At 44.7% G+C, this 21,507-nt stretch overlaps 1 protein-coding gene across 2 annotated transcripts in view; it reads left to right on the top strand.

Annotated features, from left to right (window-relative positions):
* GABRR1 (gamma-aminobutyric acid type A receptor subunit rho1) overlaps nucleotides 1-21,507 on the top strand; it is a 138,607-nt gene that overhangs the window by 71,838 nt on the left and 45,262 nt on the right. For both annotated transcript variants that reach the window (XM_077292874.1, XM_077292875.1), the window contains exon 3: nucleotides 16,530-16,636. In XM_077292874.1, the coding sequence (XP_077148989.1) occupies nucleotides 16,530-16,636 (107 nt within the window). The remainder of the gene's footprint in view (nucleotides 1-16,529; nucleotides 16,637-21,507) is intronic.

Below are 21,507 nucleotides of genomic sequence, written 5' to 3' on the forward strand. Positions count from 1 at the left end.
ATTCATAATGTGTTCCATCGGTCGTTGTTGCGGAGGTATGAGGTGCCTGTTGTTCCTTCGGTCGAGCCTCCTGCTCCGGTGCTGGTGGAGGGAGAATTGGAGTATGTTGTTGAAAAGATCTTGGATTCTCGTGTTTCCAGACGCAAACTCCAGTATTTGGTTAAGTGGAAGGGTTATGGTCAGGAGGACAATTCCTGGGTGGTCGCCTCCGATGTTCATGCGACTGATTTGGGTCCGCGCCTTCCATAGAGCTCACCCTGATCGCCCTGGGGGTTCTCGTGAGGGTTCGGTGACCCCTCCTCAAGGGGGGGGTACTGTTGTGGATTCTGTTTGCGGGCTCCCTCTGGTGGTTACTGCTGGTACTGGGTGACTTTGGTGGGTTGCGGCCTTTGGTTTCCATCTGTCCATCAGAGGCTGGGTGTTTCCTATTTTACCTGGCCTTTCTGTCATTTCCCTTGCCGGCTATCAATGTGTTCAGATGTGCTCTGTTTGGTTCCTGCCTACCTGCTCCCAGATCTTTCAGGATAAGCTAAGTGCTGATTTTCAGTTGTTTGGTTTTTTGTCCAGCTTGCTTAGAATGTCTCTTTGTTAGCTGGTTGCTCTAGTGGACTGAGGTTCTCCCCATGTGCCATGAGTTGGCACATGGGTTCTTGTAATCTCAGGATGGTTTTTTTGATTAGGGTTTTTTGCTGACCGCTCAGTCCCCTTTTGTGTCATTCTGCTTTCTAGTTTTCAGCGGGCCTCTATTTGCTAAAGCTATATACATCATCTCTATGTGTGTGCCTTCCTCTCATTTCACCGTCAATACATGTGGGGGGCAACTATATCTTTGGGGTTAATTCCTCTGGAGGCAAGTGAGGTCTTTGTTTCCTCTGCAGTACTAGTTAGCTCTTAGGCTGGTGCATGGCGTCTAGAACCAACGTAGGCACGCTCCCTGGCTATCTCTAGTTGCGTTTGTCAGGCGTAGGGCAGCGGTCAGCCCAGGTTCCATCACCCTAGAGCTCGTCCGATATTTATTATACTTTGCTAATCCTGTGCTATCCCTAGCCATTGGGGATTCATGACACATCTGCTGAGGTTCTCCTCCAGTATTAGGGCGCGTCACCGAGTTGTAATCAAGGTTACCTGGTTAGGGACCCACTTAGAAGTTTCGCCCCCCCTGAACCAAAACCATAGCTACACCTCTGCTCTGCACAACATCTTGACTGAAAAAAAACAGAAATGTAGATTTTTTTTGCAAATGTAATAAAAAAGAAAAACTGAAATATCACATGGACATAAGTATTCAGACCCTTTGCACAGACACTCATATTTAAGTCCCATGCTGTCCATTTCCTTGTGATCCTCCTTGAGATTGTTCTACTCCTTCATTGGAGGCCAGCTGTGTTTAATTAAACTGATAGGATTTGATTTGGAAAGGCAGACACCTGTCTATATAAGACCTCACAGCTCACAGTGCATGTCAGACCAAATCATAATCATGAGGTCAAAGGAACTGACCAAGGAGCTCAGAGACAGAATTGTGGCAAGGCACAGATCTGGCCAAGGTTACAACAGAATTTCTGCAGTACTCAAGGTTCCTAAGAGCACAGTGGCCTCCATAATCCTTAAATGGAAGAAGTTTGAGACCACCAGAAGTCTTCCAAGACCTGGCCGTCCAGCCAAACTGAGCAATCGTGGGAGAAGAGCCTTGGTGAGAGGGGTAAAGAAGAACCCCAAGATCATTGTGGCTGAGAACCAGAGATGCAGTAGGGATATGGGAGAAAGTTCCACAACGTCAATTATCACTGCAGCCCTCCATCAGTCGGGCCTTTATGCAGAGTAGCCCAACGGAAGCCTCTCCTCAGTGCAAGACATATGAAAGCCCGCATAGAGTTTGCTAAAAAAAAACACATGAAGGACTCCATACTATGAGAAATAAGATTCTCTGGTCTGATGAGACGAAGATAGACCTTTTTGATAATAATTCTAAGCGGTATGTGTGGAGAACACCAGACACTGCTCATTACCTGCCCAATACAATCCCAACAGTGAAACATGGTGGTGGCAGCATCATGCTATGGGGGTGTTTTTCACCTGCAGGGACAGGATGACTGGTTTTTATTGAAGGAAACATGAATGCGGCCAAGTACAGAGATATCCTGGATGAAAACCTCTTCCAGAGTGCCCTGGACCTCAAACTTGGATGAAGGTTCACCTTCCAACAAGACAATGACCCTAAGCACACAGATAAAATAACAAAGGAGTGGCTTCAGAACAACTCTGTGACCATTCTTGACTGACCCAGCCAGAGTCTTGACCTAAACATAATTGAGCATCTCTGGAGAGGACTGAAAATGGCTGTCCACCAACGTTCACCATCCAACCTGACGGAACTGGAAAGGATCTGCAAAGAAGAATGGCAGAGGATCCCCAAATCCATGTGTGAAAAACTTGTTGCATCATTCCCAAGAAGACTCATGGCTGTACTAGCTCAAAAGGGTGCTTCTACTCAATACTGAGCAAAGAGTCTGAATACTTATGACCATGTGAAACTTCAGTTTTTCTTTTGTAATAAATTAGCAAAAATTACTACATTTCTGTTTTTTTTCAGTCAAGATGGGGTGCAGAGTGTACATTAATGAGAAAAAATGAACATTTTTGAATTTACCAAATGGCCGCAATGAAAAGAAGAGTGAAAAATTTAAAGGGATCGGAATACTTTCCGTACCCACTGTATAAAATGAGTTGCTAGGATCAACAGCTTATTCCCCAGGACAATGTAAAGACAGCTTTTCAACCATGTCAGCAGTTATTGCCCCTGACTGAAGGCGAGGAAGACAAGCCAAGACTATTTCATCGAATTGAGAGTGATACGCTGCTCAAAGTTTTCTGTGTCAAATTAAGTGATACATGCCCACTTGCCAGTGAGAAAATGGAGAGACAGTGCTGAGTAAGAAGTAATGATTTCCTTTAGAAACCTAAATGCCTATTTTTCCTCATTTTATCTAGTTCTATTCCTATGGTTTTGAGGCTTTTGTCATTTGGAATAGAGGGGCAGCAATGTCGGACATGTTGGGAACCCACTGGCACCAGAAACCCACTAATACCCTCTTAACATCATTATTGATGTATAATATCCGCCTTAATTCACAAATTCTGTGCCTCAGTGCCTCACTCAGTTTTTATGAACACTTACTGCTTGGAACGAGAAGACACAGGGTTTTTATATCACACATGGAATAGTGTTTCTTTCTACTGGTTGCACAGCAGCGAAAACTAACTAAACAATACAGACCCTGGCTACTCAGACATGGCTGATCTAGTCTCAGTTTGGTCACACAAAACAGCGATTGTCCCCATCCAGTGATACGTGCAGTTTGATGCACAAGGCCTCTGCAGTCTCTTTTCAGAGAGATTCTGGCTTGACTCTCTCTCCAGCTCCAACACAACCCACACTGCTCAGCTTCCCCAACTGACTGACCAGTGAACACATGGCCTGGTTCTTGTCATAGCTATCTAGGTGAACCTAATCAGGACCTAGATGCTAGACCTGGGTGCTAGAATTTATTCCTAGCCTACTTGGCTTTGCTACAACATGCATAGTAGCCTGATAAATAGTAATGCCAAATAAAGGTTGTATACAAAATAAGTCCAATAGGTAAAAGGGAAGAAATATGAAAAATAAAATTACGCTAATAGGTAATAGGGAAGAAACATGAAAAATAAAATTATGCTGGACCAAAAGTAAGATGTATCATTTCATATTGAAAGAAATATAACCATTTTCCACAGTCTCCACACCGAGATGAGATGAAACAAGTAGAATGCCTTATGAGCAGTACATAGAAAACAGACTCAAGGTAAAGAAGATAAAATCCTATTGAGAAATAAAAGTCAATCTCATAAGTCCAAAAGACAGTAAGTGTTAGGTGCAGCGCCCCAGAGTCCTGGTCGTTGCAGTACTGTGGCTCCGCCACTATGGGGAGCCATGGTGCGTCCGATGGCACTGAAGGAGTTCATCTGATCAGGTATCACAGATACCAATACATTTCACAGCTGGGCCTCCGGGGGGAGCTAAGGGTGCTATTCATTAGGCCAATCCCTACCATAGTGGGTAAACTGGGGGTCAGGCAGGAAGTTAGATCAGAAAGCTGACTGGATTGGACGAAGCAACACCTGGTGGCAGAGGGTGTTGTGGAGGAAGAGACAGTAGGGTCTCTGTCAGGGGTGGGATCCTGACAGAGGCTTGGCAACTTGAAAGAACGTAACGGGTCCGCGCCAGCTCCGGGAAGCGGCGGGACCCAAGAGAGGACTAGAAGCGAGATAGATTGTGCTGAGTGAGAAACGAGATCAAGCGATAGGAGAAAACCAGTAGGGGTCATGCTGTAAGACCGGAGCAACACCCTACTGAGGCGCATTACCGGTGGCCGGAACGCCGAGGGAGTATTATAACAATCAGCTTCAAGCAATACTCTAAACAGCGGCAGGACAGTCAGTTTAAGGCGGGCTGTCTAACACATATCACCTATGAAGTCTTGGGGGGCAACCTGTGGAGAGGGGCGACTCTAGGGTCCCGGAAGAGCTCCGAGCCTACCCGTCAAACGGGTGCCGTTCCAACCAGAATATCAGGGAGGGACGGAGTATTAGAAGAACATCATTTAATCGAGTTGTGAGGGAACTTAAGAAACAGACACGACGGTTGTGGGGACTTTCCGTAAGCACAGCAGGGAAGGACCGCAACACATAGCGCTAGAAGGAAGGCACCGATTTCCACCTGTGAAGAGAACTCTGGAGGTGCCATTGGACCGGCCGGACTTGCGCAGCCTGGTGAACCGTATTCTGGACTGAGGACCCAGAGATCTTCAGTAAAGAGGTAAAGAGACTGCAAACTGGTGTCCTCGTTATTTACTGCACCGCACCACTATTACCATCATCCGTCATCCACACCTATCATTCACTGTGCGCCCCACGACAGGGTCACGGAACCGGGGCCTAGCCGCCGTGACAACCCCAGAGCAGAGACTCAGAGGCCCGGTACGCCCTGCGGCAGTGGGGGCGCTACAAACTTGGCATCACGAACAGGATCTACTTAAGCCTGAAGAATCAGGTCATGTGTGCCTTGGAACTGTGATTTATTGTGCTTGGACTGTACTTTATTGTAAAGACTGTGCTGCGCCATTTACCGCCAAAACTCCCGCCAAAAGTCGCCATCATTGCAGCGCCACAGGGAGCGCAGAGGGAGAAGAAGGGCGTGCCATGGGAGGAGACTACCAAAGCGGCGCCAGAAGTAGCGACCGCCCCCTCCGACTCCTGCTGCGAGAGAACGACCTGCCCAGCAGCGGAGGAGAACCGCCTCCTGATCTGCAACAGCGGGAACGAGGTGAAGAAGGAGCCCGGCCCTGGAGAAATGGCGGAGTTAGGTGCATGCACTGCCACCGACTATCAGGCAGCGATGACGAACAGCAAGTGCCTGAACGAGGAAGGAGCGATTCCGGCTTGCCCTCCTTCACCAGAGGTGGACCTATGTCCACTGCAGCGGAAGGATCTGAATTCATTGGAACCGGCCGCGGAGCTGAGCTTACCCATCCCGTCCTCGGAGTCAGCGGAGGAGGAACCCTGGTGGGCGGAGCCGCATCCGGGGACCCCATTGGAGGGGCCGCGGTCCGGGCTGCGGCCGACTCCAGCGTTCTCGTTAATGGACCGGATCGACATCGGTGGAACCACATCAGGCGCAGGTATGGAAGACGCCCCTGCTCCCCTGCTCGATCCCGCTCCCGCGACCGGCCCTCGCCCCAGTAAAAGCCATCTACTATCGGCAGAGCTAGTGGTGCTACCCCCCGATGCAATGGGGAAGCTGGTGCCACCGCTGCCGACTAGGATGGGGGAACCCGTAGACGTGGGCCCAGACGGGGTGACCCTCCAGTGGGACACCCCCCGGGTTGGGCCAGATGGAGTTCGGGAAGAAGGATTCACCCTTGCTGTGCTTACCTGGGAGCAATACAAACAATGCTTGATCCTACATTGGAAAAGGCAGAAAGAGGCAGAGCTGACTGCCCCACCGAGGGTACGACAACCACCTCCTGCAGGTGATGACCGGGACGTGGTGAGGCGGGGCACTGTGTTGGCCTTCCACCCGAAGAGAGAATGGGGCTCCATACAGGAACCGGGGCTACCAACTGACGTCTTCGTTGCCAGCTGCAACGTGAAGGCTCCCTGCTGTGGCCGAAGTGGTGATCCGCTACAAAGGGGAGATCCGGTGACTTACACCCGTCATCGGAATGCATACGGGTGGTATGCCCGGGACGTGCGCCGTTGTGAGCTTGGGGGAGCGTCATCTGGTACTTCAACCATGATGGAACCAGACATCACGGATCTTACCAACATTGCTGCCGTACGTCTCATTGCAGCGACTGAGCTGGCGGCTAGAGTCCGCCTTCGGGTCCAGACATCGGGTGGTCTGACTGCACCAGGGAAATCCATCGGTGATACTGGCGCGGCATCAGCTGCTGACCTAGGATCAAAGTCTGCACAGTCGGAAGGTGCCCACTTTCGGCTGATGTCTTGTGATTTACTATGAAGATAAACCTCGATACCATGAATCTGTAAATAGTTACTGTTTCCTGTTGGCTGCTAAACCCGCTCAGGGTAAACTCTTAAAGGGATCTCTTTGTTGACCCGGGATCCCTATTGTTTTTGGTTATTTTCTATTTTTCTATGTTATTTAAAAACTGCTGAAATCATGAACAGTGCATGATCCGAACTTCTTGTACATAGTTTGCACCTTATTAAAGGCGCTCCCTACTGGTTTTACTTAAAGAAGGACTCTTTGCGAAGATACCGCACTGGAACCTTTGCTGAGTATGGACTGGTAGCTTGAGAAGATACGCTACCTCACAGAGACTTGGTCCCCTCTTAAAGGGGATGTTCATTTGCCGCATTTCAATAGTAATATTGCTTAAGACAAGTAGCAATAATGTGGATGAGAGAAAAGTGATGATAATGTTTGTACGAGGAAGTTATATGTGTTTAATTAGTTAAATGTGAAGAAATACTGATGATGTGCTCTGAGAAGTAAAAGGTGAAAGAAAGAAGATGGATGCAGTGGACCCGTAGGGATAGACGTGGTGTCCAGCATGCATGAAAGGAAGAAAGATAATGAGAAGGCTTAATGTTCGATAGAAAATGTTTTGATAATGCTGATAGATAGTTAGGATAGAAGGTAAACCCTGAGTCCTCCTAGGAGTCATGTAGAGATGACTTAGTGCTCTTAAACTGAAAGTAATGTTATGTTCTATACTGTGTATAGTAGTTGAAAAGGCAGTAGGCCCTGGCTGAACGGGGCGGTCCTGTAACGGAAAGGAGAGGCAGTAGGTCTGGTGCCGATAGGACAGGCGGTCCTGCAGATTTAAAGAAGGAGAATGAGAAAGTTAAAGTGCCTTATAATGTGATTATAGGAAGGTCTTTAGTGGATTTAGAGTGTGAATCCTTAAAGGCAATGTTAAATTATTGTTCAACAATTTTGCACTTAGTAGAATACCCGGTTGGGTAACAGGAGTTATTTATAGCCTGTAATTTATAATGTTAACCGTGTTTGTAACGTTCAAGTGTTCTTACCTCCCATAAAGGGAAGCCTGTTCAAGTATACTTATTGTTATTACACTCAACGAAACTGTATGTCTTTTTGCTAACTTGTATTGTTGTTTTCTTCCCAGTCCCGGAGTACTGTGTTTAACCAGGGGGGAGTGCAGCGCCCCAGAGTCCTGGTCGTTGCAGTACTGTGGCTCCGCCACTATGGGGAGCCATGGTGCGTCCGATGGCACTGAAGGAGTTCATCTGATCAGGTATCACAGACACCAATACATTTCACAGCTGGGCCTCCGGGGGGAGCTAAGGGTGCTATTCATTAGGCCACTCCCCACCATAGTGGGTAAACTGGGGGTCAGGCAGGAAGTTAGATCAGAAAGCTGACTGGATTGGACAAAGCAACACCTGGTGGCAGAGGGTGTTGTGGAGGAAGAGACAGTAGGGTCTCTGTCAGGGGTGGGATCCTGACAGAGGCTTGGCAACTTGAAAGAACGTAACGGGTCCGCGCCAGCTCCGGGAAGCGGCGGGACCCAAGAGAGGACTAGAAGCGAGAGAGATTGTGCTGAGTGAGAAACGAGATCAAGCGATAGGAGAAAACCAGTAGGGGTCATGCTGTAAGACCGGAGCAACACCCTACTGAGGCGCATTACCGGTGGCCGGAACGCCGAGGGAGTATTATAACAATCAGCTTCAAGCAATACTCTAAACAGCGGCAGGACAGTCAGTTTAAGGCGGGCTGTCTAACACATATCACCTATGAAGTCTTGGGGGGCAACCTGTGGAGAGGGGCGACTCTAGGGTCCCGGAAGAGCTCCGAGCCTACCCGTCAAACGGGTGCCGTTCCAACCAGAATATCAGGGAGGGACGGAGGATTAGAAGAACATCATTTAATCGAGTTGTGAGGGAACTTAAGAAACAGACACGACGGTTGTGGGGACTTTCCGTAAGCACAGCAGGGAAGGACCGCAACACATAGCGCTAGAAGGAAGGCACCGATTTCCACCTGTGAAGAGAACTCTGGAGGTGCCATTGGACCGGCCGGACTTGCGCAGCCTGGTGAACCGTATTCTGGACTGAGGACCCAGAGATCTTCAGTAAAGAGGTAAAGAGACTGCAAACTGGTGTCCTCGTTATTTACTGCACCGCACCACTATTACCATCATCCGTCATCCACACCTATCATTCACTGTGCGCCCCACGGCAGGGTCACGGAACCGGGGCCTAGCCGCCGTGACAACCCCAGAGCAGAGACTCAGAGGCCCGGTACCGGGTACCCCTCGGCCCTGCGGCAGTGGGGGCGCTACATTAGGCACTTCAAAATACATACCGTAAATAAGCTAACGCAGGTAGGGAGTCACCCCGACTGACAAGAAGCAAATCCAAACAAAATAAAATGAATGTTTTTATTGTTGATATAACAAAATTTAAAATAATTTATAAAAACAGTTAAAACAGACATCCTCCAATTCAGGAGACACCACAATCAATTGCCAAAAGGTGTTAACCCATTATCTACCAATGTCCTTTTTTTGGGACGCCTAATCTTTAGCTTTTAGCAACTAAGATTTTATAATTTTTATAATTAGGTTCAATTTTTTGTGTTGTGTTTGTAAAATGAATGTTTTCAAAATAGGAAATCATGTCATTGTCATTTTTAAATGAATATTGGGACGCCCTTTTCTGAAAAATCCGTACTTGTAAAAATTTTAATTTGGCAAGTAATGGGTTAATACGAGTGGGGAGGCAGAGGGAAATGAAAAGGGGGGGTCTTTGGATTTATAAGGTATTATTTCAATACAGGTAGAAAGCCCAAAAATTGGAAAAAGAAGACGAATTAGGACAATACCTGTATTACCAATGATATGCCCTATAATTCATGTCCCTGAATGGAGCAATCCTATTTAATAATGTAAGTCCATGCAGTCCTTACATAGGCTCTGCAGTGTATATATCAGAGAAGAATTTCATATTAAGCATGTGGCTTCAAAAAACCCTAGCATAACCCAGATCAATGCTGGACTGAATGTCAATACTTTACCTACCCAGGTAAGGTGACAAGGCTGAGTGCTGTATTCCCCTCACACCCGATGGGCGCCGTTTCGCTGATCACTTCTGCCTTTTAATAAGTCAGCTGGCAGGGGTTCTGTGGCCCATCCACTTGGCCCCACCAGGAGCGGTGTCAGCGCCGATCACAGCATTCAGGAGGGAGGCAGAGGGATGGGAGCTCCCTTTGCCTTCAGATCAGCATCCCCGCGAAGTCATTGTGGGGCCCAATTGTTGTCATGGTGACCCAGGGTCGTCATGACGACCCCCGGGTCATCAAGCTACAGAAAGCTTCTGAGACCATGCTCATAACATGTATAGGTATAATGCACTGCAATGCTAGAGTATTGCAATGCATTATACCTTCAATCAAAGTGAAAAAAGTGAAAGTCCCTTAAAAATACTAGGTAAAAAAGGAAAACAAAATTAAAAAATCTATTTTAAAAAAATTGCAAAATAATAATAATAATAATCCACTAAAAAATATCCATTTTTATGTTTAAAAAAATTAAATACACAAAAAAGTACACATGTATCACCGCTTCCTTAACAATCCGTTCTATAAAAGTGTCACACTAGTTAACCCCAAAAAAGTAACAAACTATGCTTTGTCATCATACCGCTTGGAAAAAGTGGAATAAGACGCGATCAAAAAGACAAATGTAAATAAAAATAGTATCAATGAAAACGCCATCTTGTCCCACAAAAACCAAGCTGCCATACAGCTCGATTACCGGAAAAATAAAAACGATATACCGGTAGATCTCAGAATAAAGCAACGCTAAAATAATTATTTTTTCTATAAAATTTTTAATTGTGTAAAAGCGCCAAAACATAAAAAAAACAATATAAATGTGGCATCGCTGTAATCGAACTGACCCGAAGAATAAAACTGCCTTATCAATTTTACCACACGCAGAACGGAGAAAAAAAAACAATACCTGAATTGCTGGTTTTTCTTCATTCTGCCCCCACAAAAATCGGAATAGAAAGCTATAAAAAAATATCATGTGCCCGAAAATGGTACCAATAAAAAAGTTAGCTTGTCCCACAGAAAACAAGCCCTCATATGACTCTGTGGGCCGAAATATGGATAAATTATAGCTTTCAAAATATGGCAATGCAAAAACGTCTTCTTAAAAAACAAAAAACCTTTTAGGCCGGTTTCATATGTCCTGATATTTCCGGTAGCGGAGATATCCGTGTCCGTGTGACACACGTGTGGCAACTGTGTGCCAACCGTGTGCCACATCAGTACCACACAGACGGCCTCTGGGAAGCAGCGCTACAGTAAGCACTGTTCCCCTGCGTGTGGTGCTGAACCCGACTTTCATCCATTGTCCCCTGCTTGGACGGCAGCAGTGCGAGCAGGGGACAATGAATGAAAGAAAAACAGACGTGGGGTTCCCCCCTATATTTATAAACCAACCCAGCAAAACTCACAGGTGCGGGCTGCTATTCTCCAATTCTGGAGCTTTGCCCTGTTCTTCCCACTTTCCCTGTAGCGGTGGCAAGTGGGGTAATGAGGGGTTAATGTGACCTCCCTAATGTAAGGTGACATTAAGCTGGCTTAGTAATGGAGAGGTGTCAATAAAACACCTATCCATTACTAATCCTGTAGTTTTTAAAGGGTTAATCAAACACCACACAGTAAGGGAAAAGTCTTTTAATGAAATAAAACAATATACACAGTTTTTCCATATTTATTAGTCTGCCATTCCAAGCGAAGCCCACGATCTCCTGTAAAAAATGTCAACATAATAAGCCAACAATATAATCATATCTATCCGCCGTACAGTCAGTCCATTGCCATAATCCATATCTAGGGGAATGTACAGTTTACAACTGGGAGCGCTGCTAATGCCAGCTGATTTTCCCACGCTGAAGAGTTCATCTTAGTTTAGGCCGGCAGGAAGCGCAGCTTCAGTGACATCACCTCTAGTCACTAAAGCTCCGCTCCCAGCATTTCATTCAGTAGTTTATAGCTGGAAGCGGAGTCACGGATTTCCCGTCCGGGTTTTCTATGTGGCTGAAAGCTACAGGTTTGTGTGTTAAAAGCCCTGCAGTCAGGGGTGCTGGATGAGTGCATGGAGGCACAGGCCAGCGGTCCAGCACCCAGGCCAGCTGAATAGCATGGCACCCACAGCGTATACAGCAATGCAAGTCATCCATGGTACTGGTCTTGGATGTGGACAGTCCTGTGCCCGGAGGTGGATGTCCTGTGCCCGAAAGAGGACTGGCATGGGTAACGATTGCAAACAGGTGGATATGGTGCCCCGCTGCTATCCGGGGGATATCCTGGCTGTGTATGGCTGTATGAGTAAAGAGACTGTGATACAGTGATGCAGGACACCCACGGGAACTAGTCAGAGGAGGGCTGGCGTGTGTAGTGTCTGCAACATATGAGGCTGTGTATAGAGGCTGTAATATGGTGTGTGGTCGCTCCACAGATACTGGAGGAGAGGTATGGGGTGTTTACGGACTGCAATCTAAAAGTCATATTATATGTGTATAATTATTATTATGTGTTATAATTATATGATCACCTTTCTGATGATCTTTTTAATCATAGACCTGAGACAGGGACAAGGGGGCATCCTCTACGTCTGGAGGAAAGAAGGTTTAAGCATAATAACAGACGCGGATTCTTTACTGTAAGAGCAGTGAGACTATGGAACTCTCTGCCGTATGATGTTGTAATGAGTGATTCATTAATTAAATTTAAGAGGGGACTGGATACCTTTCTGGAAAAGTATAATGTTACAGGGTATATACACTAGATTCCTTGATAAGGCATTGATCCAGGGAACTAGTCTGATTGCCGTATGTGGAGTCGGGAAGGAATTTTTTTCCCCATGGTGGAGTTACTCTTTGCCACATGGGGTTTTTTTGCCTTCCCCTGGATCAACATGTTAGGGCATGTTAGGTTAGGCTATGGGTTGAACTAGATGGACTTACAGTCTTCCTTCAACCTTAATAACTATGTATGTAACTATGTAACTATGTAGTGCTATGAACTGGTGTGAACTGAACACTGATAATATACACTAAAGTTATATGCACTGAAATGATATGCACTGAAATGATATGCACTTGCGTGTGAATTGGACTTTAATGCTATGAGGAAACACATTAAAGAGACTTTGTGTTGTGGGCTATTGTCTTTTCACTGCATACGGTTGCTACCGCAGCATTACACACCTTACAATACGAAGGTAACATTAACCCCTCATTACCCCACTTGCCAACGCTACAGGGCAGTGGGAAGAACTGGTGCATCTAATAGATGAGCCTTTTCTGGGCAGCTGCAGGCTGCTGTTTTTAGGCTGGGGGGCCATATCCATGGCCCCTTACCAAACTGAGAATAGCAGCCCGCACCTGTGAGTTTTGCCAGGTTGGTTTATAAATATAGAGGGGACTCCACGTCGGTTTTTCTTTCATTCATTGTCCCCTCCTCGCCGGCAGAGCAGGGGACAATGGATGAAAGCCGCGTTCAGCACCACATGCAGTGAAACAGCGCTTACAGTAACGCTACTTCCCCAGTGGCCTTTTGTGCACATGGAGGACAGTGTTCACTGTTCTCCATGTGCGGGACGTTTGGCAGCCCGTGTGTCCGGGTAAAAACAGACATGTCTGCGTGTTTTGCACATGGTCCGTCAAAACATGCTGACATCTGCATAGACCTATTCATTTGAATGGGTCTACGTGTGTCAGTATCTTCGGTACATGAGAAAATTGTCACTACACGTACAGGAGGCACTGACGTGTGAAAGAGGCTTTAGTGTGTGACAGACACTAAACATAAAAAAATCTAAATCTGGAATCGCTGTAATCGCACCAACCCCAAAAATAAAGTTACCTAATCACTTATACCGCACGAGGAACGGCGTAAAAAATAAAAACAATTCTTCACCTGCTGTGGATTTGTTCATTCTGCCTCCCAAAGATTGCAGTAAGGCTCGGCGCACATTTATCCTGCGCTCTACACTGAGCGCTTATACCGGGGCTTCTATGTAAATCTCTGAAATACGTGATTCAGACTGAACTGCCAGCGGAAGATTCCCTATAATGAGGCAGATGGAGGCACTGTGAACGCCATAGGATCTGTGATCCGGCGGTGTCCGTCTTTTTAGGCGGGCTTAAAAAACGCGGTCCACCATAGTTTTATGCACCTCTGAAAGGAAGGACAATGCTGAACAGAGGCCAGACGGAGTCCAGAGTGTTGTGAATTCCGCTCTCGGGCTCCCTCCTGTGGTCGTGAATGGTACTTTGGTGAGTTCTGTCCTTGGGCACCCTCTGGTGGCTTTGAGTGGAACTGCTGATCTTTGAGGTTGGCTTTCTCAGCTGCCCTCGTTTATTGCTGCTGCTGCTTCCCTATTTAACACTGCCCAGGTCGTTAGTTCATGCCAGCTGTCAATGTCTCAGTACTGGTTCAGATCTTTCTTGGATTTCTCAGATGACCTGTCTACTCCAGCAGAAGCTAAGTCCTTGCTAGTCATTTGCTGTTCATCGGTTTTTGAATATATTTTTCAGTACATGCTATGTTTCAGTCCAGGCTGCTATTATGATATTTCCTTGCTAGCTGGAAGCTCTGGGTGTGCAGAGCTGCACCTCCACACCGTGAGTCGGTGTGGAGGTCTTTTTGCACACTCTGCGTGGTTTTTGTAGTTTTTATACTGACCGCATAGTTCCCTTTCCTATCCTCTGTCTATCTAGTGAAGATTCGGCCTCCTTTGCTAAAATCTGTTTCATTCCTGTGTTTGTCACTTCCCTCTTAACTCACAGTTAATATTTGTGGGGGGCTACCTTTACTTTGGGGAATTTCTCTGAGGCAAGGTAGGCTGTTATTTCTATCTTTAGGGGTAGTTAGCTCTTAGGCTGTGAAGAAGCGTCTAGGGAGAGTTAGGTACGCTCCACGGCTATTTCTAGTGTGTGTGATAGGATTAGGGATTGCGGTCAGTAGAGTTACCACCTCCTCAGAGCTTGTCCCAGGTTTTCTGTTTTAACCATCAGGTCACTTCGGGTGCTCCTAACCACCAGGTCCATAACACCAGAGTAAGTCTGCTGTATATATGCATGTATATAGATAACTCCCTTGAATGGTCTAGTTTCCAAAATGGTGTCATTTGTGGGGGATTTCCACTGTTTAGGCACATCAGGAGCTCACCAAACGCGACATGGCGTCCACTCACGATTCCAGTCAATTTTACATTCATAACATGAAATGGTGCTCCTTCCCTTCCGAGCCCTGCCGTGCACCCAAACAGTGGTCTTCCTCCACACATGGAATATTGGCTTAGGCCAGTTTCACACTTGCATAGGGCAGAGCTGCGTACTTCCTCCATTAAGCCCCGCCCACTGCTGCACCTCTTCCATTCAGCTCCGCCTATGTCTGCATGCGTCCTGCGTACCTATCTTTAACATTGGGTACGCAGGCCATGCAGATGTATGCGGATGCGTCCGCATGCATCGTTTTGATGCTGCACTAACCGCAACAAAATGCAACATGTTGTGTTCGGCTCAGCTTCAAAATGAAGCATGCGGACACATCCGCATACATCCGCATGGCCTGCGTACCCAATGTTATAGATAGGTACGCAGGACGCATGCAGACTTAGGCGGAGCTGAATGGAAGAGGTGCGGCAGTGGGTGGGGCTTAACGGAGTAAATACGCAGCCCTTCGCAGCTCTGCCCAACGCAAGTATGAAACCAGCCTAACTCAGGAGAAATTGCACTACAAATATTGTGGTTCACTTTCTCTTGATACACTTGAGAAAATAATAATAAACTGTCTGAAGTAAAATTTTTGTGAAAAAAGTTAAATGTTCATTTTTTCCTTGTACATTGCTTGGACATCATTAACATGTCTATCAATCATGTAATTTCCATAGTTCCATGACTTTTCCTTCTTGGTGTTGCTATTTCCATGTTGAGGAGCGTAATTTCCTGCATGTTCACTACAATGTATGCAGTGAATACGGACATTGATCTGAAATGCGTTTGCAATTTTAATGAGTTTTGTATGACAGCTATTGAAGTTTTTAAAAGGTTGCAATAAAGAAGAAATGAAATGTCACGAAATATGTAACAACCTCACCGGGGTCGGTCAGCAGATGACACGACACACACAATGGGATGGTATAGGGAAGAGGAAGGCACTATCGATAGGGATTGAGGGACAGTCACCACCTGAACTCAAACCTGAGTCTGTCCCTGCACTCCCTTAACGCCCTAAGTGGGTCCTTCCCTCCACTGCCGTCAGGAATCACGTCCATCGCTGTCACGTTACACTGCCCTGGCTAGTGCACTGGCCAGCAAGAGCACTAGTCTCACCACTGCAAATGGTAACACACACAGGGGACAGTGACAACCAAGAGAGGGACAAGGAATAAACACAACACTTAGCTTCCAGACTCCGCTGCCAAACTCGACATCACAGATAACACAGAAACAGGACTCAAAAACTCCAGAAATAGATTACACCAGAGAGCTGCAACTGCATGGCTGGTCTTCATAGAGAAACTCTATCACCAACAGTCAGCTGATGCATCAGGTGACCATTTAAAGGATGGTGGGAGTGGTCACCACCCACATCAGCTGACCTAGTAACTCTGCAACTGCAGTAGATTGCCAGCGAGGGAAAAACTGACATTAACCCCCGCTGGTCTTGAAAGAAAAAAAGCTACATTTAAAACAGAGTGGAACCAGAGCTGCCACCAATCCAAAAATGGATCATGACATCAAAGATCTGAATGCAAAGATTTGTTTTTGTAGTTTGCAATCGGGGGAAATCATTTTGATTGTGACTGTACATGAATTAAAAGTGTTTCTCAGTCTAACACTGTGATTAAGTATTCTATTTAGTAATGATACTCAATGTATATAAAATTAGTGTTAACTTGTTGTGTATTTTTAAACAGCCCAGTTATAAAAAGAAGTCCAGATATAACAAAATCACCACTCACAAAATCTGAACAGCTTCTTCGAATAGATGACCACGACTTCACTATGAGACCTGGCTTTGGGGGTATGTTGAATATTTTGCTATAAATGCTATTGTACATTTCTTCCACTTATTAGGACTATAACTGTACAAATGAAATACAATTATTGTGAAAACAAACAATACTATAAAAACAGCCTAAAGAATATGATAAATGCAAAAAAAGAAATCCCAGATGTAACAGATTCAAAGGGGGTGCAAGCAAGTTTTCACGTGCCCACTGGATAGGTGATAACTTATTGATCAGTGGGAGTCCCACTGCTGGGCCCGGCACTGAGTGGCACAACAGGGAATTTTTATCCCTGTTATACAATTTAGCCCAGTGCACATGCTCCACAGCCATTCCATTCAGTGGCATATGTAGGTAATGTCCGATGGGCCACAGTGCATAATTTGGTCCTGAGCCCTCGCCTGCATGCTTGTCAGTTGTATAGGCCCTTGTAGCATTCCAGATCCTGTGAAGACATACGTGTTTGCCTTCTCGTGCAACAATGTTAATCATCCTGTAATATTGTCACCGATCCTGGCCCCTTCCTCTAATAATGTTCCCCATCCTGGCCCCTTCCTGTAATGATGTTTTCCATTCTGGGCACCTTTCCGATTATTATGTCCTCCATCATGGACCATTTTTTGGTATCATATCCCCCATCCTGGTCCCCTCCCAGTAATATTGTCCCCCATCCTTGTATAATGTCTCCTTCCTAGTGTAGGGGGATGGGCTATGCATGACGTACCTCCGTCCCGGTACCATTATGTTCCGGTCATATCCACTTGTGTACAAGATATTGTATAAGAAATAGATAATGATGTTCTTTGATATGTCACTTAATAATGCTAGAGATTGGTACTGCTACACGAACATGTGTATTACCACTATTCCTCATTGGTACTGCTACACAAATCAGTGTATTAACACTTTGTGAATTGTATATATAGTGTAATTGATTTACTGTGGTACTCACTACAAAAGGGTAAGTGTAGTTGCTATTGGGGGGGCGAAACGGACTTAAGAGTCCTCAGAAATAGTGAGTCTGGACAAGGAGAACGCTGTGGTACCGCCCAAGGCGTTATTACCCCGTAATGTACTGAAGGATGTGGAACTGAGTACAGTTGTGTACTGTATGGAGCCTGATGTTTATGCTGATTCTGACAAGAATGTGCTGCAAAGTGTATTGAGTAGAGTTCTTCATTTTGCATTTGAAACGGACTGTGTCTCAATTCTTGTGACGTCTATTACACAAAGCCCCCAGCACTGCAGAGGAGTCCCTGGCGATATGGTGAGAGAAGACACAGGTATGCTGATGGAAGAATGTTTTCTGTGGGGGGAGGCCCGGACACAAAGGCCTCGGTGTCCTCGGCCATGACTACGGTCCTGGCTGAACCTGACATTAGCATAATTTCTCCCGTTCCTGGTGTAATGTCATCCATCCTGTGCACCTTCTTGGTATATTATCTCACCTTCCTGATATAATGCCCTCTGTCTTGCGCCCTACATTATAAATTGTCTCTCTTTACTTGTATAGTGCCCTCCATACTGGGACCCTTCCTGGTATAATGTCTCCCTTTCCTAGTATAATGAAAAAACAATTCAACTCACCTTCCCCTGCTGCCACGACGTTCGGTGTTCTTTTCAATAGCCGCACAGAAGACGGCAGCTGACTTCAGCGTGCAAGCGATGGGCGGCGCATGATGTCACCGCCATGCACAGATAATGACTTGTTCACAGACGTCAGCTGCTGGGATCTTATTGGCCAGAAGCGCGTATTACAGTGCAGGGATCCAGTGGGTCTCTGCGCAACAATCCACTTCTGAAATAGCTAAGGGCATCAGCGGGCTTCCCTACCAAACGTGTCAAATGGTCATGGTCAAATTCTCTGCAACCACGTCAGCTAGAAAGTATAAGACTAGGCTCAGGGAACTTAGATTACTAGCACCACTCAAGAGCTGAAATAAAAAAAAATGCTGGAGTGGTGCTATAAAAAAACTTTCAAAAAGAATGAACATCTGTACCGCAATATCAAAATAACTTTCTGTGCACATGTTCCATTTTTATTTCAATAATTTTTATTTGGGGAAATTTTACAATATCAGGGTAAGGGAACAGGTTATATGCGACAATATAACATGAGTTGAAATTCAGCACATATAATATTATTGGAGTATGACAAAAAATACCATATACACTATATGAAGGATAATAATACAACATTAGACAGGATAGTGGGGAAAAAAGGAAAGGGGAAAAAAGGGAAGAAAAAAGAGGGGAGGGGAGGAGGTGAACTTGGATACGGTAGGACAAAGGGGAAATTAGGGATAAAACAAGGGAACAGAACCAAACAATAATCCATTGAGAGTGGTGACACGGTAAAGAGCAACAATCTTAAAAGATTTCTACTTGACAAATCCACTGGCTATAGATCCATATCTTTCAAATAATTTTTATTGATTTTATAAATTTAATAGAGGTGAAGGGTAAAGGGTAAGGGAGAACAGGGTGGAAGGGACAAAAGGAAAAGAAAAGACAGGCATACATATATATACTACTGTAGCTTACTTAAACAGAAAAAGACTGTAGCTTACTCAATCAGATTAAATGTAGCTCAATATTAAACCTAATACAACTGTCGCTTCTTAATAACAAAAAAGTAAGTATGATGTATGATGTATTTAAGGGCCTCTCCGGTCTGGAATCACCAAAGGTGACCCTAGGACTTTGTGGGGGCAAAGTATGGTTCATTTACAAGCTACAATTGAGGAATAAGTGGAAAACAGCTTTTCTGGGCTTTTAGATATTAAAGTTACTATTTTCAGTAAAATGTTGATTGTAGAACTATTTCACTTGGGATTAAAGTTTGATTTGGACATAGAAAGGAGTCCGGGAGAACCCATGGAGGATTTTATACCAGGTCCCTTCCTGTTTCAGGAAATCAGCTCCTTCCGCTGGAGAAGAAATATTAATCAATTTAGATGTGAATTTAATTTGTAGCGTAGAGAACTGAGTCCAATTATAAGGTATTCTGGCCTTTTGAAGCTCACGAGTAGTGTATTGAAATAATTTCCGTTTATGCAAGGTTTCCTTAGACAAGTCTTTAAAAAAAGGTTAAATGACTAAACGGAGAAGAGAGGAATCTTGGCTCTTTTGAAATACCGAGTAGTGTTTTTCTGACCCAGTTGGGGTAAAAAGAGACGTTAACATCAGTAGCAACATCGGACGGAAGAGTAGATGGCCTGCGAATTCTAAAGACCTTCTCAATTAAGTTTTTCCCATGGGCATTAGGAATTAAATGAGAAACTAAGGAAGAGATGTAATCCCTTAGCTGGAAAGACTGGACCGTTTTTGGAATCCTTCTGATCTTCACATTGTTTTTCCATTTAAAGTCTTCAAGATTAGTTAGACTTTTTCTGAAGGAAGTAATATCTTTTTGAATGTTTTTCAATGAATCTGAGATTGTAGTAATTTTCTGATCTTTAGTAGGATATGAGGACTCTTGAATTTCGAATGAGGAGACAATTCTCTTTGAGTTACAAAAGGAGCCATCAGAAGCCCCATAGGATTTTGAAAGTGAGACATCTGCTATGCTCGATAACATATCTTTGAAGAGCTCTTTGATGAAACTCTCTGAAGCTTTGTCTTCGTTTAAGTGTATAGAATCATCAGATTCCATTTCAATTTCAGACAATAACTCAAAAATATTGTCATTATTTGTATTTTTCCCTGAAATATCTACTGGAACTAGGAGGGCCTTACATATGTTGATCATAAATTTTTCTGTTTGGTTATCATCAGTTGCTTGAATATCATTTATCAATGAATTATTGTAATTACATTGCCCTTGTAATTTTCTTTGATTTAGTTTGACTGATTTAGTTTTTTGTTTAAATTTTTCAAAAATTTCAGAATTTTCACAACTGGTTGTATGTTCTGAAGAAGAATATGAACATGAAGAAAAAATGTCATCGGGAACCATGTCATCAGAAAAATAGTTACCTCTATAACCTAAAGAATCTGTATCATTATAAAACTCCTCAGAGTTGTAAAGGACTCTGCATGTGGAGAAAAAAACTGAATTCCATAATACCCATTTAGATTTATACTTTGTAAGGGAGTTGTTGTTCAAGGCAAAAACTAATTCAAAGGTGTTATGGGAAGCCGATCTGTCCATTAGCATATTGATACTAGGAATGATCTCAGATTTCCACCTGGCACCTATAAGCATTTTGGCAACTCAGAAAATATGAAAGGAGATTCATTTAATATTTTGAGGAAGAGAGTCAGAGTCCAGGGACAAAAGATAGAGTTGAGGAGACATAATTCATTTGTGTTTCCCTATTTTAAAAATTATATCATAAACCTCCTTCCAAAGGGGTTTTATTTTTGGACACGACCAACAAATGTGCATTATATTGCCTTTAAATCCACATCCTCTCCAATATGTGTCTGGATAAGAAGGGAAAGGAGTTGAGCCTGACAGGGGTAAGATGCCATCTTGAAAGAATTGTAAAATAATTTTCCTGAATATTGGAGTTGATATTGGTTTTATACATTAATTTAAAGGTTTGTTGCACATGTTCCATATTTTGTAACTTCTTTTAACTGCTTCAAGCTTTCAAAAAAGTGTATGCAATTTATAGAAATCTTGTGCCTAATGCCCTCTGTGCTTTTTTCAAGCAGTATAAACTGACCTTGTGGCACTTTTTTTAAATCTGCAGCATGTCAATTTCACTTGTGGTACATATGTAAGGAGGTCAGGGTGGTAGTCATGGCAACGAGCTATAGTGTTCCCATACCCTGGCGCCCCACAAAGGAAGCATAATGTCCCTTCTGCTATATGTGCAACGTGCACAGCAGAACACTCACATTAATTGCCGGACTCCCCTCTGCTTCTGTCATACCG

The sequence above is a fragment of the Ranitomeya variabilis genome, chromosome 2 (genome assembly GCF_051348905.1).
Source record: "Ranitomeya variabilis isolate aRanVar5 chromosome 2, aRanVar5.hap1, whole genome shotgun sequence".
Classification (NCBI taxonomy): Eukaryota; Metazoa; Chordata; class Amphibia; order Anura; family Dendrobatidae; genus Ranitomeya; species Ranitomeya variabilis.